General features: G+C 32.8%; 1 protein-coding gene across 1 annotated transcript in view; it reads right to left on the bottom strand.

Annotated features, from left to right (window-relative positions):
* Nucleotides 1-27,737, bottom strand: part of LOC148597767 (uncharacterized) — a 32,183-nt gene continuing 4,446 nt past the window's right edge. The window contains exon 2 of the mRNA XM_088562141.1: nucleotides 1-1,985. Coding sequence (XP_088418267.1) covers nucleotides 1,564-1,977 — 414 coding nt within the window. The 5' untranslated portion in view covers nucleotides 1,978-1,985 and the 3' untranslated portion in view covers nucleotides 1-1,563. The remainder of the gene's footprint in view (nucleotides 1,986-27,737) is intronic.

Raw genomic sequence — 27,737 nt, 5'->3', positions numbered from 1 at the left:
TACACAAATTATTTACTTTAATTTTGAGCATATTCAAAACATACATGGAATATAAATGACAATACACCGAACTATAAATAAACAAACAGAAAACCTTCCATCCCATAATATGTTTACGTGTCACTCCTTGTAAGAATCCAGCGGCTGAAACATGGATTTAAAAACAAAATCATCATTTTGAATGATGGCAGATGACTCTGTCAAAATCCTATATTTTCTAACATTCTAGTGCAAAAATTCTGAACAAATCCAGTGGTGCAATGATCATTTATTTATTTAGTCTTTTCAAATAGAGAAAGCATTCTTGGGTGAAATTATATTGACAGATCGGTGGGGTTTTGACATGCATATTTCTGATTTTTACCAATTTGCCTTATTCTTATAAATACTTACTCGAAAGTCCCTTCAGATCAGTTAAATCGCTTTAGAACCTGGGTAATTAAACGTCAAGAAAGTCAAGAATTACCCAAAACCAAAACTATCGAAATAGGAAGCCAAAATTTATCACCGAAATGTTCTACCATGTCCAGTACAAGGAATGAAGCCTCAGTGATTTTAAATATTCAATTCATTACAACTGTTTACCCTTAAAAAAAACACTTTAACTTTGTTACATTGTTTTTCTCTGTATAACATGGCGCATATTTTGGTAGAATTTACATGGCAAAGGCTTCAATACAAACTTTTCAGTTATAACAAAAACAGGAATAAACAAATTATTTACTTTAATTTTGAGCATATTCAAAACATACATGGAATATAAATGACAGCTTTAATTCGTTTTTCCCCCGATAGATTCATTAAGGAACTGAGAAAACACATAGAGTATATCATATTTCAGTATTCCACTTAATTACCTCAACGATAAACACACGAGGGACAATCATTAGTCATAATTTGTTTCCCGAATGAATTAAAGTACCAAACTAAGTTACTCTAAACTAATTAATGAGAGTTTTGTGTTTTAGTTTTCTTAAAAATGATTTGTTAATCCCATATGATCGTAATGCTAGACTTTGAACAAAACAAGTCGCAAAAATCAGTCTGGAACAAAAAGTTATGCTATTATACATACTGAAAATCATCATTCATTTTTAAGCTTGAAATCGAACGGAATATTGTAAATACTCCCTTAAAGTAGTTTTACCCTTTCAATTATATAATATAACGTTCTTTTTTATGGTCGGAAATACTTATTGAATACTTCTTTTTCTATGATGAACGAATATATTGTTTTCAGTGATCGAAAATATTAGTTTATGTGTACGATGATATTAGTAACTTTCTATATTATTAGTTTCTATGGACAAAAATACTAGTTATCTATCGTCTTGAAAGTATTTAATGTCGCGTGAGTTTGTTATAAGAATAGTGTGTGAGACGTGCGGTGAAAGAGAATTACAAACTTCACAAAGGTAGTGACAATAGATACATTTTGGTTAAGCTAAATGTTGCATCCTTTGACTTAAAAACCAAATAACTAAAAAGAATGGAAGTGATGAATAACTGTTTAACAAGTACATTTAAGTACCGTTGATTCTGAAGATGTTTCTGTGGCATTGCTTATTTTCCCATTTCTTTTATTCTGTATCTCAAAAGAGCGTCTCTATTCTTCATCTGTTCACCATTAAGCATACCAGCAATCGACGACAATGCACCATTAAATGAAAGCTGCTTCCTTATCCGTCTGAAATGGGTTTGGTTCGGTTCCGGTTGGAATTCCCCTCTAATTGTTTTGACAATATCAAGTATACACTGTTCAACATCTTGTGTATACGCAGCACACAAATATTTGAGTCCAATATCGTCTTTTTTGCATGGACACGTAAGAACATCGTTTTCAAAGTTTTCTGAGCTGCTTGATGGGAGATTCAAATTTCGATACAATGGATTGCTACTTCCAGTAGCTTCAATGTAATTGCATAAAAATGCCAACGTCATGCAAAATACACTTGCTGTTTGCATCCACATACCCATGGCGTGATCTGAAATAAACAGAAAAAAACAATGAAAGATATTTGGATAATTAACAACATCAAATCAATAAACCGGACAACAGGAGTGAAGCCCCTCCCCTTTAAGGGAGGTAAGCAAGTGAGTCAATTTCTCAAATTACCATTCGGTTAGACGTGAAATCTAACTCAAATGAGAAAATCTTTCTAAAATTCATTCATAGTTCCTCTGATAGATTTGCATTATGGTTGTCTAACGTATTTCCATCTATGGAAGTTTGAATGAATATGAATGCAGCGTACGCGTAATAGCTGCTGTGAGATTTTCTGACCGAAGGCAATGAATGACAATGAGACCGCATCGTTATTTCATGATTTAATATGTAGTACTCGCTTTTTTCCCTTTTAGTTTTGTTTAGGTAAAAGGAAGTTATCGCCGCTTACATTTCTTATCTATCAGACTGAATAAAAAACTATAAGCTCTTCCGATAGTGTGGAAGAAACCAATCTCATACAAAAAAGCTCTTCTGACAGTGTGGAACAAACCGATCTCATTTCTATCTGATCTTGAACTTTGTAATATTCAGAGACGATTAGTCGAAATCTGAGCTATTCAATCCACGAAATTAAGAAGTAAACAACTTTACAAATTCACACGAGACGGTGTAAACACCTCGGACAATACAGAAGCACATAAAATTTTGTCACAGGACAAAACTACGCCTAAAAAGTCTCGTAAACGCAGATTTAAGACAAAATCCAACTTGAAACGAATTTCCACCACGACAGTTGTCAACCTCTCATCTTTTGTTCTCGAATATCCACCACGACAATTGCCAACCTCTCATCTTTTGCTCTATCTTAAACTAAAACCAGAATTTTATCTAAAGGTTTAAATTTCTGTCTTACTCGTAACAATATAGATGAAGCTCAACTTGAAGATGACCTAGACAAATTTGCTAGAACCCTCAGGCTCAAAGAACATTTTGCTAACAAACATGAAGCCCAGGATATGGACCATGACAGTTCTGACTCCGACCATGAAGAAAGTGATCTATACACTCGAAAAATCAAAAAGAAATATCCAAAGGCTCCTAAATGGAAAAAATGTGGCTCTCTAGAAAATGTCATTAAAGAAATAAAATCAGATATCAAACACTTATCCAACAACTACATTCCATCTTTCTTCAACATCACGCCTGATGAGAAAAAAAACAGTACAGTCGTTGAAAAACCATGACGATATAGTTATAAAACTAGTAGACAAAGGCAGTGCCATAGTAGTTATGGATAAAAATAACTACACCTCAGAAACAATGCATCAACTTTCGGATGAAAGATTTTATTAAAAGCTACCCAGCGACCCTACTAAATCTTTTAGTGAAAAAATCACTTCAAAATTGAACAAAATGTTCAAGGACGGCAGCATTACTGAAGAACAGTTAGAATACTTAAAACCAGAGGATCCAAGACCCGGACGTTTTTACCTTCTGCCGAAAATTCACAAAAATGATATCCCTGGACGGCCCATGGTTTCTGCTAATAGTCACCCAACCGAAAAAATTTCTGAATTTGTTGATTACCATGATTACCATCTCCGACCCCTTGTTCAAAAGCTTCCGTCATATTTAAAAGACATCACGGACTATCTGAAGAAAATCAATGAATCCTTTACCTCCCGAAACACATCTGGTCTCCCTTGATGTCACTTCACTCTATACTAATATCCCACAAGATGACGGTATAGACGCCTGCAGAGAAGCTTGGGAATCACGAGATATTTTGGACCTTCCCTACTGACTGCCTAGTAAATTTACTCACTTTAGTTTTGAAGTGTAACAACTTCAAATCAACGACAAACACTATCTCCAAATCAATGGTACAGCTATGGGAACGAAAATGGTTCCTTTCTGACACTAAAATTACATTTTTGGATACTACTACATTTGTAAAAGACGGGGAAATGGAAATGGAAATAAAAGATGTAAGACCTATACCCAGATACTGCACACCAAAACGTTTAAAAGCTAGTGCACTGGAAAGGAATTTGCCATTTTTTGCGACGTGACTTGCAAAACCGAAAATACCATATAACTTCTCCAGTGCCGATGTGGTATATAGTACATTGGCGAAACAGAACAACATTTCAACAGGCTTATGAATGGTCATCGCAGTGACTACAAATGCAAACCAGACCTCCCTCTAAGTCGCCATCTTAGATCCGCCGGACACACCCAGGAGGATCTCCACAACATTGCTGTTACGATCATAGAACATAATAAAAACTGTAAAATGTAAAAAAGTGTCTAGGGAAACTTTTGGATGAAGAAATTACAAAAAACTTCTCCAGATGAAATAAACGAGACAATTTTAATCCATTTTTAGGTCTTGGTCTAAGGCTGGTACAGCACTACTTGCTTTACATCAATACGCCGTACTACTATATTTTGACTTTTTTAAATTGTTTTCCACAGTTAATTTTTATTTTTTCATTTTGATAAAAAGACCCCCTTTGTTACTTTCATTCAGGCTCCTTATCATTTTGCTTATGTATGCCTTTGTTAAAGGTACAATCACCCACAGCGTACGTGATCCAGCTTCTGAATCTGTTTTGATCTTGAACTTTGTGAGTTTTATGCTCATAAAGTTGTATGAGTTTTATGCTGAAGGAGGATATCAGTCATCCGAAATATTCAATGTAAATTTTACCATCTTCTGGTGATGTTAAACGTATTTAGACGTTTATTTAGTTTATTGTTATGTTTCGCATCGTTTTTTAACGATCCATCACCCCCTATGAGTGATTGTTGACTTTTATGTAGGCGATTAATATATATATAACCGTGCCCTGTATGATTATGATTCATTCCATTAGCATATAGGCTCTGCCTATACAAAATGTAAAAAAAATCACAGGACATGAACATTACTCATTACTAATCCACAAAGCTGTTTCCGGTATACTCTACTATTTTGCATAAAGATGCAGTGTTTAGTACTGGGTGTAATAGAGGTAAAGAGCTTTGACATAGCAAATTTATTCTATGTGCACTAGACACTTCCTATTCACATGTACACCATATACTTTGCCATTTCACCCGTTTTAAAAAAAAAACCATATTCCAGATTCCAAATAGAATCCCCGTTGTAGTTTAATTACTAAATTATCTCATCAACTATTATTGTTTCATTAAATCCCGAAATATTTAAAACAGTGTTTTATCAAATTTATTTTTTTCAATACCTTTCAAACTTAATTCACCTATCCCATTTATAATCCTGACACCCATTCGAAAGATTTGTATCCCCATTCCCTCATAGACCATGAAAAGGGCGGCATTTAATTGATACAAGAACTATCATTAAACTTTTCTTACAAATTATTTTTTTTTACAAAAAGATCAACCGATTGTCATTAGTACGAATAGTCTTAGAAAAAAAACTGTACCATAGAAGTAAGAGTAACCACGTATTCAAGGTTGACATTGGAAACCTGTCCTCGTGCTGCAGGTAGTTTAACAATTATCTAATCAGTACTATAATATGAATTACTGAAAACAAACAGACATTGATTATAAAAATAAATAAAAGTAATGTCTTTTCATACTCTACAGTCTATTGAGCGGTCCTAGAAAATGCTCTAAATCAAATGCTCTGAAACAAATGTGTTCCGTGTGCTTAAAACAGAACAAAAATGTAAAAGCCCCTAATGAAAATAGTTATAGTCTCAAGCTTATAACTATTAGAATAAATCTTCATTCACTACAATGGCTGCCAAGGGTATACAAATATGATTTACCAATGTTAATGTATTAGAATTGAAAAAAGTTTAGTGGCCGTTGGAGATAAATTGATCATTTTACAGAATTACTTTAATAAACCACATTGTTATTACATTAAATGACGTTTTACGAAGTATTTTTTTTTACATTTCTTTGTATCTTAATTTAATCTTAATCTTATTTTAATTTAATTACCAGTTTCATTGGGTTAAATAGAATTGGACCTATAGAAATAAAAAAAAATGTCTTAACATTACATCGACCCTATCAAGAAGTCTAGATGCTCCCAGAATGAGAAAAAAATCCAATCAACATTCTTATAATAAAACCGCACCATTTACTTTCTTTCGTTTGCAGCTATAAGAGAGCATGCACTAAACATCAGTTTCATAAGTTCAAATTGTGATGCATTCGTAAATCACTCTGAAGTGATAAAGTGATATTCATTTATTTTACAATTATATGTTGCAGTGTTCTTATTTAATTGAACATAACAAAGTAATGGGTCCATAAATCTGAAAAGCCGTCCACTAGCATCTTATTTAATTACTATTCGGTGTCTTCATGACAAACATACAAAATAATGCCAGTTTTGACAATCGAGACAGAACGACATGTGAAGTATTTAATTCCCATAATTCAATACCTACATAAAGGTGATCTCTCTGTCCCATAATTCAATATTTTAATATTTGAACTATTGTGATTCCCGAATTTCCCAAAATTTCAATCTCTGAACAATCAATTTTCATCAGCCATTTTCCCCAATTTCAATTACAAAACAATTAAGATCCTCGTTTTCCACCTCACTGAGCATCTCATATTTCCCAAGTTTCAATATTTGTTCAAGTAAGGTATACTTTTGCTCTCCTCTGCTCGTCTTGCTGATGGTTTTATTTACAAACAAAGTCCATTCTTGTCAAGTAATATTGCGGACGCCTTCCAAATGCTCTCTTTTTAATTTTCACCGCTCCCTATTCCTTCAGTATTTTCAGATTTGTATTAATAAAAGGTGCTAAAATTAAACTTGGTAGAGGAGTAATAATATTCTAACATCGAACTGCTAAAAAATAAATTATGATTACACGGGAAAATTTCTTGTTTTAATAAAAATCGATAATTGTAGGATATGCTCAATACAATAAGCTATTCGAATAGTTGATCCTTAATCACTAGTAAAGATCACTTTTTATCACAACTTCCTAAAAATTAATTATACAACTCCGAACATACACAATATTTCGTCGGTAAAGAGCTGATTTACTTTCAGCCTTTTGAAAGCTTATTTATGGCTTTGTTGTAGTCTATAAAGATTAATTTGTCATTCAAAGCTGGTTTCGAATTGAACTAAATGGCTTATTAGATAACGAAAATTCGGTCAAGAATACTTGTGGTATTGGATGTTGACGAGTGAGACTTTCTTCTAAATAATTCATTCAAACATAATTGTTCCATGGAAATTAAGAAATTTTAATTGTAAAGAAAAAATACTGTTTATTATCGACAACTTTATTGTCTTTCTAATGTTCTTACCACCTGATAATTTCTAACTTCTGTCTTGAAATATACCGGAAATATCCAACGACAACGTTACGTAAAATTGATTGTGACGTTGCCAAGATACAGAATAATGGGCTTACTCTGATATGTCCTGTCTCGACTTCAAACGACAGTTATTTTGTAACAGCAGATAGCTTTTGAAGAAAGGACAAATTTCACAACATCTTATCATAGTTTGTTGAACGCTGTTTTTATGTAACAGCTAAATACAAAACATAAGAAAAGTATCGAATTTCGGATAGGCCTTATGTTACTGACTTCATCAAGCACACCGCAAACATAATATGTGTTATTTCTTGATTCTTATCAATACGTATCGCTGACGTTTTAAAACAAGCAGAGAAATTATGAATCTATCAAGAAAGATCGTAAGAATGTATCTATCGTTTATGTATCTATCGTTAGATTGGAACATTGTTTTGATTGTTTAGGTTTTTGTTTTGTTTTGTTTTGTTTTGTTTTGTTTTAGTTTTTGTTTATTTTTGTTTTTTGTTTTTTGTTTTTTATTTGATAAGAGTAATCAAGGGAACCAAGGTTATAGCGGTAATCAAAAGAATGTAATCCAGGGACAAAGACCAGACATGGAAAACAGACATACACAACAAAGAACATTAAGTAACTAAAATCATACATACAAAGTAACAAAAGTAAATTAGCAACTCGGACTCCACTAAAAATTGGGAGCATGGACCAGGTGCACCGGTAGGGTAAGCGTCCTCTGCTTTTCTAGAAACACCCGCCGAGTTGCTCATAAAAAGTCAAGTCCGGGGTAGACAAACGAGGAAAGGAAAACTATGACCCGTTGAATAAATCAGTTTTCATGGTTCTGATGGATACACCATAACGATCCACGAGTTCATGATGACGACCATAAAACTTCTGTAGTGATGACTTCAATCTTGTAGCAACATAACCCTGTTCCAGAAGCCTATTTGTTAGAGTTCTATCGCGATATAAAAAATCTGCGTAGTTTCGACAAGCTCTGGCATAACGTATGAGTTGTGATATGAACACTCCATACGCAGATGCTGAAGGGATGTTGCCACCGATGAAAGGAAAGTTGACAATTCTGAATGAAAAGTCATCACGTTTGTCGTAAAGTATGGTCAATAGTTTTCCTTTACCATCGATTACTAAGTGTAGGTCAAGATATGAGGCTGACTTCACAGTGTCTGTAGTATCCTTTATCTCAAGTTCTTTTGGGTAGATGCGATGTATCAAATCTCCGAAATTAGGATTGTTTAAAGATAATACGTCATCTATATAGTGGAAACTGAGATTGAAGGATCTAGCCAAACGATATTCTTTCTTTCTGATCAGATCAGCTATAAAGTCAGCCTCATAAGAGTAAAGGAATAGGTCAGCAAGTAAAGGAGCATAATTTGTTCCCATTGGAATGCCGACCGTTTGTTGGAAAACACGTCCACTACACTGGACAAATATGTTGTCGATTAAAAATTCCAGCATTTTGTAAACATCTTCCTCTGTATATTTGGAAGATGATTTGGAATTATTTGTTACAAAGTATGAGGAATCTCTACCAAGAACTATATATTTGTATCTAGGTGTACCATCTTTTTTGGAAAAACAACGATGTATAATGTTTTTAAGTCGGGATTTTAACTGAGTATGGGAAATAGAAGTATACAATGTTGAAAAATCATAGGTTTTAATGCTATTATATTCAGAAAATAGTCTTGAACTGATATATACATACCTGTTCGTAGATCATATATATATATATAGTATAATACGGCAATAATACTATAAAACAACTTGTCAAAACTTATATAGACAATAAAGTCATTGGAGAATGTTGATACGAATAAAAACACAATCCAGAATATAATCCAGTCGGTATGGCAAACACACAATGTCGGGATTATATTTGATTGGCTTTTTGACTGATAAACGTTTGCTTATTTAGAACAACAATGCTTATTTACAATTCTCCAGAGAGTGTAAGATGAATGTTTGTTTAATGACAACAACATTTTATTTGACTGGTTTTAATGTTTCTAAAAAAGCATTTTTTTTCTTACTTACACAATTATCACCTGGAACTGTTAAATATTACCAACACAATTATTATTTTTATATATATAAAGGTCTGCAAAATTCCCAACGATGTTAGAACTGTCAAATTTGCGATGCAACACCGCCTGCACAAAGTCCAGCGCCCTAGACCACTCGGCCAGCTAGGCTATATAAATTTAAAAAGCTGGCCGAGTGGTCTAGGGACTTTATGCAGGTGGTGTTGCCATAGATGTCACAGCGGTACGAGTTCGAGTTTACATATCTTCCCTGTATCAATTTGATCCGAAGGAGCAGTGTAGCGAATAGAGTCGTCACATTCTGAGACGTTTTATATATATATGTCCGTCCTGGTACGTATTATCAAATTATAAAGTTTTTCAATTAAAGCAAATCTTTCATTGTTCAATTACCAATCATACTACGCATGTTTATGGTTCAAACTTCAGATAATGGCAAATGACTGACCATTATAACACCCGAAGGTAGATTTGATTCGTGCTTTTCATAATTCATTTTTATTGATCTTTTGAGAATAAATATATGAAATACTAAGAATGTACGTAAACTTACGTTGGTGGTTTTCGAATAGGTGCCATTTGCCTTACAAATAAACATGTCTTAACATATCGATGATGACAATTTTTAGAATAGGGGTAGGGAGAATTGAACCATTGACACTTTCGGCTGCTTTAAAGGGGATAACATCTAAACTTGTTCAAGCCTTATATTATATCTAAGTTATATGCATTTGTGTTTCAATAATCTCGATTGATTTCAAAAACATCATATTAGACTGATGTATGATATATAGTGTTACGTTCGTCAGTCCACATTTATCGTTTTCCCATTGTTCTGAATGCCTGATATTTTCTATCTCAGGCACATTAATGACCAACATCATCTTGGTGTGGACAGGTACATGTCTGTTGTGTGTTGGTGTGGACAGGTAAATGTCTGTTGTGTGTTGGCGTGGACAGGTACATGTCTGTTGTGTGTTGGTGTGGACAGGTACATGTCTGTTGTGTGTTGGTGTGGACAGGTACATGTCTGTTGTGTGTTGGTGTGGACAGGTAAATGTCTGTTGTGTGTTCGCGTGGACAGGTACATGTCTGTTGTGTGTTGGTGTGGACAGGTACATGTCTGTTGTGTGTTGGTGTGGACAGGTACATATCTGTTGTGTGTTGGTGTGGACAGGTACATGTATGTTGTGTGTTGGTGTGGACAGGTACATGTCTGTTGTGTGTTGGTGTGGACAGGTACATGTCTGTTGTGTGTTGGTGTGGACAGGTTACATGTCTGTTGTGTGGTTAAACTAGTTTTATAAGGTCTTCTTTTAATGTAACTGAACTGACGCAACAAATAAATACGCCATACAATTCACTCAGTAATATATCAAATTTTCCTTCGTGGATTACATCAACATACAACATATAGACAAAATGATAATTCTAATTTAAGAACGCTGGCAGTTGCTAGAAACTAAATCTGAATATACTGTGAAAGTACTTTAATTAGTGGATACCAATTTTTTGGATTAGGGAATTCGTGTTTTTAGGTTTTAGTATACACATCAATGGGAATCTCCTTTTCGTTAGGAACCAAATTTATTTTGTGATCTAGCTGACCCACGAAAACCACGAAAATTGGTACCCCACGAACAATAGTACTTTCACAGTATTAGAGAATGACAATACCATCAAAATTACCAGTATTAGAAATAATCAGTCACTACAGTAACAGTGGACTAGATTTGAAGTGGGTAATGTCAAGTACTAAAAAGATCAAATTTGATGTAGTGCGATACTATAAAATGACTTAGATTTTCCGTAAGATTGCAGTTAGGGGTCGAATATCTGTATTTGTAAAAATAAGGTTCAAAGAAAAGACGATAATTTGAAAATCGTATCATTTACGAATAAATTCATTAAGGGCAGTGGAACACTTTCGTTGATTTTGAATTGTATATTGTTTTTTCTTGAAAGAGTAATAATTCTAATTTAGAGCAATTTTAGAAATGACTAAGTTGTTTACTTAGACGAATGTAATATATTAAATTTTGTTTAAATATCTTTTTCCTTCTGTAACTTGAGTCGTTTAAAATGTCAAACCTACTATCTGTAATATTATTATTAAGGAAATGGTTTTTATACGATAAAATGAAAATCCTTGCAAATTAGATACTTAAACAAATCCGACAAGATTCATATAAATACGCTTTTAAATTTCATGATTCAATAAAGTGTATTTATTTTGTTTTTTTATTTTGTTACTTTATAGATAATGTGAACACTTCTTACTCGTCTAAACGTCAAAAAATATATATTCGTAGCCATTTTTTCACTTCCTTGAATATAACGAAATATGTACATATCTAGGTATAGGCCTGTCAAAAATAAATATCATGCAAGGGATATTCTAGACTTTAAATTTATGCAGAATGATCGATAATGACTTTTCTGAATTGGGGTGACACGTTCGCTATTTAAACAAGGAGGTATCTAAATAGCGTAAACCCCTGCTCGCACTTGCGCAATCATTATAATGAACAGGTCACTTTTCATTGTATTCATCGATTGCAATCATTTACTAAATATAAAAGCCAATAACACTTCTTAAGGAACGCCTCTATTTCGATCTTAGCGTAATACATACGAAATATCTAATGTTTTGGTCAAACTGGCAGTTGGCTGTATGACGCATGTGAAATAAAACGGTTTCGGCCATAGATTTCGGCAACGCATTGAAGGACATGATCATACTAGTAAACCAACAAAGAAATGTAATTCACAAAAAGTGATATGTATTTCAGAGGACCGTGGTTTGGTGATATTTTGCTAGATAGACCTTAGCGACCTAGCACAGTATTTCCATCATGAACAATTGACCCATATCTATACCTATAACATGATGTGACGTCATGACACGGTAACGTTGGTTTGTTTATTTGTAAATGGAGTTTAGTTTTCGTTTTCAAATTATAAGTGTTACTTCTTGTTACAATTATATACATGTATTTATAATATTTTTGAAACAGTTGAATAATTGTTCTTTGTTGTAAAAAGGATACTGACAAAAATGACTTCTTGTCATGTTAGAAAAAAATAAGTCCTGGGTGTCGGGTTTTATGCTTATTTTAACATGGGTGTGCACTATTTTTTTTTCAAGACTTTGCACCTCGCCGACGCTCAATGACAAATAAAGTGCCTAACCATGTTAAAATAAGCATAAATCCCGGCACACCAAAATAATCCGCTTTATGACACTTTGCTTCAACTTAAATCGATAAGTACCAATCGTTGTAAAGTAAAGGTAATGGATTAGATATGGTCACACCCCAACCACCTTTAAAAGGCAGGTATTAGACTAGATATTGCCACAACAAAAACACCCTGAAAAGGCAGGTATCAGATTAGATATGGTCACAACCCAACCACCCTGAAAGGGCAGGTATTGGATCAGATATGGCCACATCCCCCCTCCACCCTGTAAAGGTAGTTCCCCATTTATGCTTTCAGATCTTACATATATGAAAAAAATGTGTTGTGGTTTAAAGAGTAATAATATCATTGTAATGTTCTGCTATGAGCCGTTAAAGAGCGTAAAATTCTATCAATATGTAAAATATTCTTACAGATTAAGAAGAACAAAATGCAACTGCATGATTATTGTACATAAATACCATATGGTAGCCGGGTATCATTTCATTTTAATTTCTATCTCTAAAACTAAAAACAAAACAAAACAAAAACTGACAATCTTTATTTAAAACTGGTATCTGTACATCGTAACGATCTAACAACAAAAACACTATCTGATAGTGACCATAAATAGTGACGTTCTGTAAATAAAGCAAATATGATCTGAAGAAAAAGACTTTCTAATCGGAACTCTCTACCAGTAAAGATTAATTTCAATTATTTCTTTTAAGGGTAGTGTTCTTTATTTCAATGTATTATTATTACTATGATAAATTTATTGTTAAAACGTCTATGCGTCCTATTAAAGACATTAGTAGAAAAAAATAATAAGTGATACTAAAAACTCAACAGTAAAATGTTTTAACTGTTTAATTTATATCTAGAAAAAGAATAATTTGGTATTATTTTCCAAATAACGAACAAATTAGTCTTAATTAACTTGACAGGAGATAGCATGGAAATAAACGGTATTAAAACGTTTGTAAAAAGTTGATAGAATGGTATAACAAGAATATATATCTTAAGCCAAATTCAATTTAGATAAAATAAATTACTGAGTATAGAAATGATTGTCCAAGACGGTCATGAGTATTTATTCTTACAAAGACATGTGAAAAGAGAAACAATTTCTTAAGACAATAAAATTGAAAATGTAGGAAAAAAACTCCTTCAAATGGTTCAAATTTCTATCGGTTTCAAAACGTACCTTTCACCTGTAATACTACAAGTAACAGTTAGTATAAATGGCTTTTATTTCCAAAAATAATTAAAATAATAATTTTCAAAAACTAAAAGTTACACAAAACAAAACAAATAGCAACCTGCAAGCAACAGATGAAGTTAGATGTATCCAATTAAAATCTAAAAACATTATGAAACACAGGATTGAGTGAAGTTAAGTTGAATTGAAATATAAATATCCATACCTTTCGAACTGCTATTCCCAACTGTGACAAACTAAGATCAAACAATACGGTAAATGAGACCACTTAGCCCAAAGATCGATCAGCGAAAGTTAATTATGACTATCTCAGAGAAGATCTCTTTATTATATACAAATCCTGATTTGCCATCGCACCAATAAGCTCTTAGATAAATCTTCGTTTGGGAGGATAAGTGAATTTATCTGTTCTTTATAATTTTACAAGCTGAATTTCTCTTAACTTTGTCAACTGGTGGTATGGTCGTTCACAAAAGAACGTTATAATTTGTTCAAATAGACGTTTAATGATGTATATGATTATATTCTGACCCTTGGGAAAATAAAGTGATTGTATTAAGTAGATTCAATTTGGAGGCTATTTTGATAATATTGAAATGAGGCTTGTGTGGTCAAGCAGGAAGACTGCGGCTCAATCTCATTGAGAGACATTTTTGTCTCGCGAGACAGTAAGAGAATGGTCTTTCTTTAAACAAAGTGTGTCAATGTTTTCACACATAACCAGTAAGGTGTGATTATTCACACATAACCAGTAAGGTGTGATTATTCAATATTCATGCTGCATTAGCGCTTCGACCACGTTTATATTTTACCATTTATTTCTTAGAACTGATGAATGAAGGCATCCAAAGTAGGAGGAAATCCTTTAACATGTGGTTATGATAAATAATGTCTAGATTCTGAGTAGAACATTTCCGATTCCAATTAAGCGTGTGTTTTGACTTTTTCGAAGATAGCTTCCTCTAAAGTAAGCAATCATCTCAGAAGATGACAGAGCAAGGTACAAGAGATATTTTGGCCTTCTACACGTTTGAATTTGTATAGTGGTTGAAGAATCGTAGAATAATATCAATGTTGATATTTGAGAATAAATGCCCAAATATCATAGCCAAAAGATTTGATAAATCAAAAGTAGCTAATTTTTCAGTATTTGACAGAAAGTTTTAATAATTATGGACTGTTAAACTTCGATGCCAGAATGGACCTTTCAACTGTTTATGGATTACGTAAGTGTAATCAAAATATTTCAAAGCTTATTTTTTAAGAATCAGTCAACAAAATGTTAAGGTTGATTTGTAATATATTTGGTTCCAAAATGAAAACAATGCTAGTGTATTTAATGCTAGTGTATTTAATGCTAGTATATTTAATGCTAGTGTATTTAATGCTAGTATATTTAATGCTAGTGTATTTAATGCTAGTATATTTAATGCTAGTGTATTTAATGCTAGTGTATTTTGGGTTTTTTCCTGTGTGTTTATCTGTCATATAACAATTATGTTTGTTGGGTTTGTTTTAATAAAAGATTTTTTTTCTTTGTCTCTCGATAAAGAGCAGTTAAAGCCAACGGTTAGACATACACACAACCGGAACATGGTATCAAACACCCCCATAGAAATGGGTCGGAATTCGAAAGTAGCCTTTGTATTAAAATTAAAATTAAAATAAGTAATTCATAAATAAAGAAAACAAGTTATGTACTGTATTTAGATCTGATACGGTATAAACGTCATTGCTTTTTATCTTGGCATTTGCAAGAAGACCGTGTTTTGCTTAGACATTTCATGATAGCTTTTCACAAAATTTTTTTGCACGTGTTGTTGTTAATTCTTTTGTTAGAGTAAATTTAGTGCCTGTCAATTGCTTTTGTTTTTGAACTACCTTACAGAATCGGCTAGTATTCATTTGAGGTAGGTACGGCTTGTTGTCTTTGTCCTATTTTTTAAGTGTTTGTATTTCTTATCGATCTCAAGAATTAACTCCGAAAATCCGAATTCAATACACTTTTATAATTCGTTTTATTGTTGTATTTTCCCACCTGTGCCAGGTACTGGGGAGGGTAGAGCCCTCACAAACTTGTTTAACCTCACAACATACTGTGCGTGCCTGTCCAAAGCTTAGCCTGTGGTCCGGTGGTTTTCGATGTTTTTTATGTTTATTTTTATTCGTTTTACGTTTTTCTATAGAATAGGTCAATTTTCGTCTTTTATGAATGATTTCACTATATTCATTCTTGGGCCTTTATGGTATAGGTTTTGCCCATCAATGAAGACCGTTTTTAATTGTTCGTTGTGTGGCATTTTGTGAATGACTGTCTCATTGGCGATCATACCACATCTCGTATTTTTATAATTGTTTACCAAACCTATCTAGCTATCATCCCACTATTTTTTTGAAATGACCGTTTCTCGGTTTAAGACTGTGCCTAACTCATATCCAGCAACGATTAATTTTTAAATAAAACTAACATAACAACTTATTTATAAAAAAAACACTTCAGATCAATATATGGGCTTTTTATAGCGTGATTTTCCCAGTTTTCGGTTGAGTCCATCTTGGTCGGTTTATAGCGTGATATTTGCCAGATTTAGGTTGAGTCCAGCTTGGTTAGTTTATAGCGTGATAAATGCCACTTTTCGGTTGAGTTGAGTCCAGCTTGGTTGGTTTATAGCGTGATAAATGCCAGTTTTCGGTTGAGTCCAGCTTGGTTGGTTTATAGCGTGATAAATGTTATTTTTCGGTTGAGTCCAGCTTGGTTGGTTTGGACTTCAAATTAGTTAAGTTTATAAAAGTAGTAGGTTTACTAAAGACCTACAGATTCTTACAAACTTTAGACAGGTTTTTATATTTTTCAAAGTTCCGGTTAGACAATTTTTTATAATATTCAATGTTCCGTTTACACAGGTTTCGTATTATTTAATGTTCCGTTTAAACAAGTTTTTGTATTATTTTAAGTTCTGTTTAGACACGTTTTTGTAATATTTAAAGTTCCGATTAGACAGGTTTTTATATTATTCCAAGTTCCTTTTATACAGGTTTTGTATTATTTAAGGTTCAGTTTACACAGTTTTCACTGCAGTTTATTATATATTAACGTATTTATTATAGATGAATATTGCTTCACCATGGAATAACGTTTGCAGTGTACATAAAAATTACCCTGATGTCTGAGTTTTTTGGTTTTTTTTTAATTTTTATTTTAGGCTAAACGAGAGAAGATTAAAGATAAAATGAGTAATAAACTAGACATTCAAACCAATAATAAAATAGTTCACTGTATTTCAATGGCTGATCCTTAACATTACATGTTATCTGATATTCTTATGGAAGAAACATTTACAAAAAAAGAATTAAAATCCTGTCAATAAGCCAAAGACAACAATGAATGCCCTTGAGGAAAGATATTGCTTACTTCTTTGCTACAGTTTTGACATATTCTATACAAATGGAGTAAATTATTCTGCATTTTTCAAACTTTTACATGACAGAAATTGCTTTAATATCCCGTCGTGAACTGCAAACTACATCGTTAGACAACATTGCGTAACCTTTAAAGATGTACAAATATGTTATAAACAATAAAACAGAGATTTAGAATAATAAAGGAGGCGTTTTAAGTAGCAGTCATCGTGAGAATCATGCAAATTCTGTAATATGTGATAAACCTGTAAAAAGATTACACAATTTCTTTTTTGTTATTTTATGCGTCTATATTATGAAATGTATAATCATTCATTCCAATTTGTCGTTCTTAGAAAAGAATTTACATTGAAAAAAAATCACACAGTTTCTATTGTTTTTTCGCGGCATTCACAGAGTTATCTCTCCTAACTTTAAATTCTCCAATACATTCTATATAACAATGTTCTCCTAAGAACAAGGGTTTTATGAAAAGTCACATGTTACTTTCTGTTAAGTATAACATTTTAAACAAAATATCAAAAACAACAATATTTAGGCTTTTCTACCATGAATAATATTTTACATGATTTCTACCTGGAGTGCTACTTAATAACCATGTTTAGTACTGTGGCGTAACTAACATCGATCGGTCCATAGTCTGCGTATAAAACAATACCAATCGGAACTTTTGATTTATACACTACTGTTAGTGTGGGCATAAAGTGATTAGAAATTATGTTACAAAGATTGGTTACTACTTTTCTACTATATATTGTAACCTTAAAGCAAAACAAATATTTACTGTTACTTACCTAGGAATCTATATTTATTCAACTCTAAAATCTTTTTTTTTGTAAAAACACATAGAGCCTTTATTCAAATCTAACGCATAAATTGTAACAAACACAATGTAATTATTCTTGGTGAAAAGATGAATCATGATTTTTTTCTTGGGGGTAAAAAGGGGGTCAAGGCTGCCATTTGCTTATGTCGAACCTCAGAATTTATTGCAAAAACTTACCACCAAAATGGTGTTTCCTATCCAAGTGCACCCTCCCCCGTTTAGAGTCTACTGATGATATGGTGTGATCAATCAAATTAATATATAATTTAGCCTATTACCCAGTGCCTTCTTTTTATATGAATACCGTGGTATACAATTTAAATTCAATACAAACACTTTTCTCATTTGCATCGGTAAACAATGTATCTGAAACTCAAAATAATTGAACTTCACAAGTTAATGACAATCGCATAAATTTTCTTTTGTAACCAAATCACGTTTCCCAATTTCTTTATTCCATAATTTTCAAACAATTAATTCAAAATTGGAATAATTTATACAATTTTCTATATTTGTTGATCTTTTTGCTAATACTTTTACCATGTTAACCCAATGGAATTAGTTCGCCATATTTATCATTGAAGTTGGTTATGTCATTTCAATACTAGGGTTATATTAAATTACTGGCGGTTTTGCACAGGATATGCTTCATTTTTATACAACGTATGGGTGTGCTATAATTTAGCAGTCAACAATTTGCCTCTTTTCGATTTCGCAAGTTCAAACACGGTTAAAACGATATTTTATACTCGAAACTCGAGTGATTGAGACAAAGCAAAGATAATAGAGAAAAGATTGTTTCACACAATGAAAGAAAAAAATATAATAAAAATTTTAGCTTTCTTGCACTAAAATCGTGACTGTTGGTTATGGACCGCCACAGCTTTTCCATGGGTAAACTGTTCACTCTTTCCGCATTGTTCCATTTATATTCACTAGGAATAGGCCTGGGGAAATATATATATCACGCATATAGTTACATTTGTATCTTTAAGTCTACATATCAATAGTTCCATCTTGAAACAAATTGTTAAAATATGCTAAATGTGTGTGTTATGTAGGTTAAATAAGAAATATTTTTAAATACATTAATTCTCATCATGGTGAAACAGATTCCAAATTGCTAATAACTCCCTTTGCTACAGCAGAAGGGGTGATTTTCTAGAAAAAACGTTTCTAAAAAATAGGTGCATATTGGTTTAAACTTAAAACCAATATTAAAACAGCGTCATAATGGACAAACTTTATATTCTTAAAACCTGGAAAAAATATGGTTTTCTTTTTTTTCTAAAAAGTGAATAACTTTAGAACTCTGCATTATTCACAGGACGAAATGTAATACGTAAATTGAAGTAGGGTCGATAACGTAACACTGCCTCCTATAAGGTTTATGATTCCCATTACTTACAATGGAGCAGGCCACCAGATATTTCTGGCGCTCGAAATGAGAAGCTTATTTAAACTTTGCAATAAATGTAATAAAAGGGTGGTTACAACTGGGGTCAGAACGGTTGATACATTACACTGTCATGTAGTACAGTGTATACTGGGGACATCATATTTGCAATGACAATTTTCTTCTATCACAGGAAGGTGTTTCAACCTCCTGTAACCTCTGTTGAAATGGAATACTCTGTTTCATTGCAGTTTTTTTCTATTTCTTCATGACTTCTTCTCCTATCCGCCTTTTATGACAGGAATTACAGTGTATATTGGGGCTAGAAGTAGTTTGTCTCATTACGGCATAAATTTATTTTGGACTTGATTTAACTAAGATCTGATTACTGTTCGGAAATTCTGTTGTTACCCTTATTCATTATGGTACAGCATGATATATGTTGAAGTGTGTATATTGTGGCTAGAAGTACTTTTTTCATTACATTTCTTTCTTTCGGCAAAACATGAATTATATTTTTTTTTATATATGTTAAGGAACTGTCTACCAAATCCGTTGCCTGTTAACAGCGTTTTTTAACCCGACTGGAAACAACCTGAATATCAGAGGTGAGGTATATTTTTGTTATGCATCAACCATTTGATTATAGAAACGTTCGCTTTTCCTCCACGGTGTACTTTAGCTTGCTTGTCATATATGACAACTTTCAGATACACAAATGCACTTGTCAGTTATATAAGAAAACTTTTCAGATACATAAGTAGATTATTTCGATAAGTTTCTATATGACATGAAACGGAAAATACCATCAACTGTGTTGCATTGTTCTTGAACATATTTTATTTTATTACCTGACAGACGTATTTATTTAAGTGACCAGAAGATTTAATTATTCAACAAGTTGGCCTATTCTGCTAATTAAGTCGACTTAACTAGGTGACAAGAAGGAACAGATATATGCCACCCCTGTTAACAATGACTTATACATTTAATGCTTACGAACAAGATACGGTTAGGCTAACGTGAAGTTTTATTTACTCATGCTAAACTACCCAAAGGTCAGTATGATATGTAACTTACATAGTTAATTAAAAACCTTTTAAAGTACTTTTGAAACATGGTGGGTATTTCTTTCTACAATGCATTGCACAAAGGTGCTACACGTTGCTCCAACTCAAAACAATTAATCGGTGCTACACTTAGTGGAATTCCTCTGATTTCTTTCTTCAGAGCACGCATATTTAACCAGTAAACAATTGAACTTTCCTTGTATTTATCAACACCCACAACTTCTATCCATATAAGCATACAAACATTCCATAATTTTCACAACACCTATATATATGTCTATTTTCTCAGCACCTATATTTATGGCTATTTACACAGCACCTATATTTATGTCTATTTATCTCTGACCGGGTCAACAATAAGCTTCAAAACACGTAAACAAATTAATGTTGACTTCAAATTATAATTCAAACCCCATCAGATTATCATAATTAGAATTACTTCGTTACAAGATGAAGTGCAAATGACGGTGTTACACAATCAGTCAAAATCTAATAACAACAGGACGAAAACCGAGCTTTGTAGATAATAATTTATCGTAAAAGAAAACGATATTTGCTTGAGGATAATGAAAACGTCAATACAAAATAAAATGCAAAGAGACGCTAGTACCACAAATTCTCGTTCAATGTCGGTTTGCTACTATTCTGCACAATCCAAAGTTAGCGTTTTCTTGTCACAGGTGAAAGTAGCAGTAAAATCTGTAACTTAAGAATTATCCCTACAAGCGTTTCCATATTAAGCACTTTTTTTATACCACAGACTGATAGCTTCGAGGTACGTGACATTTTCTCCAGTAGTTTGTTTTTATTTCGTATTAAAATAAATATGGTGATTTAAAAAAATATATTTGTTTAGTTCAAGTTGACATTGAACTTCGCAGTATTTGGATCAACAAAACATGTTCAATAGTATAACATCGTGACGGTTTTATTATTGCCAGAGTTATTGGTTTGAATTTTGCGGAATATGACAGGCGCATAGTTATCATTGGTCAATTAAATCAGCAAATTTGAATATTATTTGCAATACTGCAATAGTATTTAATGTTTTCATGTTTGGAACACCTGGAAAAGAATTTGTTGGCCATATTAATATTGTAAGATTGTAACTGTACTTGTGGAAGGCTAGATTGTTTTTCACAGCGTTTGCAATTTGAAATATTTCGTGTTATATTAATGACAACAGAAAAATTTCGTGTTAAATTCATTGTACTTGTATGCGCTAAGCTGACCATTGTATGGTATTTGGGGATGAGACAAAGAAAGGGGACAGTGTATGGGGGATGGGAAGTTTCAATAGGGAGGATGATGAAATTAGTCTTTTAAAAGTACTTAAAAACATGGAAAATATAATGAACAAACAGTTGAATAATTTGAAAATGTAAAACATAATAATAAAGAAAACTGCAATGGAGCTTAGACGATTAATGAAGATTTGTCTATGGAGAATGGCAAATTTGCAAGTAGGAATAGTAATACGGAGAGTGGGGAATGTGAAATTTAAGGATAAATTGTAAATGAGAAATTTATCCCATTTAAGAGCTGTATGGCCGTATGTTGGTTAAATTTTATACTACACTTACATGTATTTTTTTAAATCTATCTGATGCAACATTTCTTTTATCAATATATCTTTTAAAGTCTAATACTAATTATCTCTTAATAAAATTTGATTATTTTCATGAATTTCGTCACTGACTTGCATTCGAAATCTGTTTATTTCATGAATTATGAATAATTCGTGCCGTTTTTTTATTAAGGTATAAGTGCATTTTGTCGTTTCCATCTATGAATTCCCAAACTAGTGATTACTGAATAACATAGGTATCACCATAAAATATATTCTTATACACATCAACTGTATATTGTTTTGCTTATATTTGATATCATGCATAATTCACCAGTTTTAGGTAATTTGTAATTTGATAAATAAAAGGTTTCTAATGTTTGCATGTGTTAAATTCACCCACGATTTTTCCAGCGCATTGTCTTAATATGAGAAGAAAACACATTAAATATAAACGAATTATAAACGTCTCCTCCGCTTCAAAAGCTTTGAGTATACAGTGTTCATGCTGTCTGTCCGTTCATCCGTCTCCAGTTTTAATTTGCAATTCCTCTCAAACTGCTGAATAAAACGTGACGAAACTTTCACACACTTTGTATCATATGATGGTATTGTACATCTTTTATATATTTTTCAGGAAGTGGAGTGAGGATATAATCAAGCGAACTTTGCTTGTTTCTAGTTTCTGCATTTTTAAAAAATGCAATGAAAACAATATCATTCTATTATCGAATTTGTAAAACAGTCCACTGAATAAGTCTTTAACGGTTTACATGGCTAAAAAGAAAACATTTTATACAGTAACTGACATATCACAGTGTAACAGATGTTATGAATAAAAAATAATACATAGTGCCTAACTTGTTAATGATTATTTTACCTGCAACGGCGATAACTGAAACGCTTTTGTTTGCTGCGTGCGCGCGACGCCACAGAGACCTGATTGCATATTTAAAACTCAATAGATGTATTTACAATTTTAGTATACACTTGTTCAAACACATTAATAGAATCATATAGAAATGAATCTGGCCGTTATAGAAAAAAATTCGTTCAGTATTATCAGAGTCAGCATTTACAACTCCAAGATCCAATTAACTTCTTTTTGCTACAGAACTCTGGTAAAGTTGAATTCACTGGAAGGGTGTCCTTGAGTATAAATCATCATCAAATCATTTAAAAAAATTTGTGATAGTCTTATGTGATAGTCTTATGTGATAGTCTATCTCTTGATTTAGTTTTAACCCTATTTTGAACACTGTAGCAACTTTCACAATCAGAAAATACAGGTGACGTCAATTTTTATTTTTCGATTTATTAGTCATGTATATTAATAATGCAAATTTTAAGATTATTAGAAAAAAAAGTTGTAAAACGTCGATGAATGACTTATTCATTGCTGTATTTGCACAGCTTAATTTTCAGATTAATATGAAAATCATTTATTAAATATTCAAATCGCCGCGTCATTTTCAAAACGATTTATTTTTTGGGGGGACTTACCCTCATCTTTATCATACTGAAGCCAGGTATAGTTGTTCAGCCATTGCTGATAAATTCAATCCAATTCGAAATCAGCTGATGTTTTGGACTTGGTTTTGGACTGCCGTTTTAATTTTATCTTCACCTGAGTGAGTACCATCGGTCTATAGGCCATTTAGAACCTCCGTCAATTATTCCAAAATAATTATGGTCATTACATGTTTATACGCAAATGGATGTGATGAATGATGAGATTGCCTAGACATTTTTCCACAAAACGAAAACTTAAGTTTTAGTTCAGTGAACGCTAGTTCTTGGGAATCGTTTTCAAATATATTTGGTGAACAGTTGTTTTCCAACTTTACAGTTGATAAGCGTAACATTCCCTGCCGCTCTCGCTCCGGACATAATTTATATACACCATGTTGTCTACAGAATACATATACGTGTTGAACTTTGACAGATACCACTGTCAACAAGATGTTAATTACTTTATTAATTGAATACACACACGCACAGACCATTGCCTGGTGATACTGTCAACAGGATGTTAATTACTTTATTAATTGAATACACACACGCACATACAATTGACAGATGCCACTGTCAACAGGATGTTAATTACTTTATTAATTGAATACACACATGTATAAACCATTGACAGGTGCTGTTGTTAACAGGATGTTGATAACTTTATTAATCAACAATAATTTAAAAAGAAAGAATATTGTTTGGCTAGAGCCTTCAATCTCAGTTTCCGCTATATAGATGACGTGTTATCTTTAAACAATCCTAATTTCGGGGATTTGATACATCGCATCTACCCAAAAGAACTTGACATAAAGGATACTACAGAAACTGTGAAGTCCGCCTAATATCTTGACCTACACTTAGAAATCGATGGTAAAGGAAAACTATTGACCAAACTTTACGACAAACGTGATGACTTTTCATTCAGAATTGTCAACTTTCCTTTCATCTGTGGCAACATCCCTTCGGCTCCTGCGTATGGAGTGTTCATATCACAACTCATACGTTATGCCAGAGCTTGCCGAAACTACGCAGACTTTTTATATCGCGATAGAACTCTAACAAATAGGCTTATGGAACAGGGTTATGTTGCTACAAGATTGAAGTCATCACTACAGAAGTTTTATGGTCGTCATTATGAACTCGTGGATCGTTATGGTGTATCCATCAGCACCATGAAATCTGATTTATTCAACGGGTCATAGTTTTTCTTTCCCCGTTTGTCTACCCCGGACTTGACTTTTTATGAGCAACTCGGCGGGTGTTTCTAGAAAAGCAGAGGACGCTTACCCTACCGGTGCACCTGGTCCATGCTCCCAGTTTTTAGTGGAGTCCGAGTTGCTCATTTACTTTTGTTACTTTGTATGTATGATTTTGGTTACTTTATGTTCTTTGTTGTGTATGTCTGTTTTCCATATCTGGTCTTTGTCCCTGGATTACAATCATTTGATTACCGCTATAACCTTGGTTCCCTTGATTACTCTTTAATTGAATACACATATGCACAGACCATTGACTGGTGCTACTGGTAATAAGATGTTATTAACTTTATTGATTGAATACACACAGGTATAGACCATTGAGAGGTGTTGATGTCAACAGGATGTTGATTACTCTATTGATTGAATACACACACGTGTTTATCATTGACAGCTACCACTGTCAACAGGATGTTAATTACCCTATTGATTGAATGCACGTATAGACCATTGACAGGTAAAATTTGATTGATTTGGTAGTCGAAAAAGGTATGCATGGCGCAACACATGCAAAATGATACATTGCGCTTGCAATGAGAGGTCGTGGAGATCAATGGGAAGTACAGTCTTAGCTGAACTTTGAACAAAGCAAAACGTGTCTTCTCATTACATTGACTGAAATGTGAATAAATATAATATGTATGACATTATACATGCAAAACAAATTGAATTCCACATGAATTTCACATGAGTTTCACATGATTTCCACGAGTTTCAAATGAGTTTCATATGAGTTTCACATGAGTTTCACATGCATTTCATCTGAATTGAGATAAAAATAATTGTGAAAGAGTTCACATAAAGGTCATATTGAGGGATTTCCATGCGGAAACCATTCACCGGCGTAAACGGACCATTGGATAAACATACACAATTCTAGTCATTTTGAGGACTTTTTGTGTATAATTCATGTTTTGAATTTTAAACTAAAGTATTTGTTTCGAATGCTGATGTTGTGAGGTTACTCTTTATTAGACGTGTACAGCATAAGAAAATTTTGCAATATTATCACGATCGGTATTTTCGTATTTTAAAGCATGCGCAATTTAGACGTTTTCTTTTTTGCTTTAAAATTTGAATGAGATACATGAAATATCAAAGTTGTATTTTAACTAATTGTGCTATAACATGCGATTACAATTTTCTTCGTGGTTCAACGTGGAATGCCTTTCTTTCTTGACTACTATAAATAAGGATTAAGATCTGTTTTATTACTCCTCTGTGTAAATTTAAGTGATAATGATATTGTAGCTAGAAAGGGTTGAGAAAGTAGTACTATAAAATTCCAACTTATTATATGTCAATTAAGAACATTAGGTGCCTTGAACGAATGACGACATTCCAGGTAAGAATCATGCACAATGTGATATATGTACATTGTTGGAAAGCCTACATATTTCTATTTTTAATATTTTGTTTTGAAATGTTAAAGTAAACAGTGAATTTTTACCCATACCCCTTATCTTTGAAGATATTAATGATAAAGAATGAATCGAGCAACTCAAAATAAAGGGAAAAACTCTGTGAATGTGGATGACACTGAAATATAATAGAAACTAATGAATTGTCAATGTTAGTTATCTCCTTAGACCAGACAGTTTTGGATATATGATTATTTTCCTCATAAAGACCCAAAAAGCAACTTATAATAAAAATAAAAAATTCTGTAGCTATTTGTAGTATAAATATAGCAGAATATGCATGTTTTTACAAGCCTGTTACTTAAAGAAATTATGTTAAAAAACATGTTCCCTTGTCATGAAATCGAATCATTCAATTTCCATGTTCAAGATAATAAATCCGACTTCCCTTTTGTATTGCAAGAGCGACACAGAATCAAAGAAAAATAACATTTAAAAGCGTTTAAAAACATATCCTCATGTAGTTTATTTTAATACAGACTGTATTCATATACATGCAATTTATTTTTATTTAGCAAGGCTCTTTTGAAATATTACAATGGACGACGATACTGCCATCCCATCTATTCAGTAAATGTTAATGTTGTAATGAATTATTTTTACCCAAAATCAAAATAAATTCACGAGAATCAGTATCATCTAATGTCTTTCGCCCTTCCGAAGCACCTGAGTTCGAACCTGGTGTCGTTTTGAGAGAGTAATCAAGGGAACCAAGGTTATAGCGGTAATCAAAAGAATGTATTCCAGGGACAAAGACCAGACATGGAAAACAGACACACACAACCAAGAACATAAAATAACTAAAATCATACATACAAAGTAACAAAAGTAAATGAGCAACTCGGACTCCACTAAAAACTAGGAGCATGGACAAGGTGCACCGGTAGGGTTAGCGTCCTCTGTTTTTCTAGAAACACTTGTCGAGTTGCTCATAAAACGTCAAGTCCGGGGTAGACAAACGGGGAAAGAAAAACTATGACCCGTTGAATAAATCAGTTTTCATGGTGCTGATGGATACACCATAACGATCCACGAGTTCATGATGACGACCATAAAACTTCTGTAGTGATGACTTCAATCTAGTAGCAACATAACCCTGTTCCATAAGCCTATTTGTTAGAGTTCTAGCGCGATACAGATTTGCATTTTGTTTTCAGTTTTACGCATTTGAGTATGTATTGGTGTGAGTGTTTGTGTTCTCTCTTTATCTTTATCAACGGATTTGCCCTCGCTTTGAATTTCAATTTTCTACTTCAACTTTTAACTTTTATTTCATGGAGATTCTTAAACCACAGCTACCCAGTAGGGTGATTAAATGCTACAAAAAATGTCAATAGTTTTTTCTGTTTGTCCAAAGATATCTATAATCATTCAAATCAACGTGAGAGACATTAAAGTGATAAAAAATGTAATTGAGTAGACATATTTTATAGGGAGCAAAATACAAAACAAAATAACATATGTATGTAATTCTCATAAAACACATTTTCTGCCATGTATCGAAACACTTTTAGCC

Source organism: Perna viridis, chromosome 14, assembly GCF_037379345.1.
Source record: "Perna viridis isolate PV_CMFRI_1.1 ecotype Kerala chromosome 14, ASM3737934v1, whole genome shotgun sequence".
In the NCBI taxonomy this organism is placed as follows: domain Eukaryota; kingdom Metazoa; phylum Mollusca; class Bivalvia; order Mytilida; family Mytilidae; genus Perna; species Perna viridis.
Note: the sequence above shows the minus strand (reverse complement) of the source record. Positions and strands in the feature narration are given on the sequence as shown.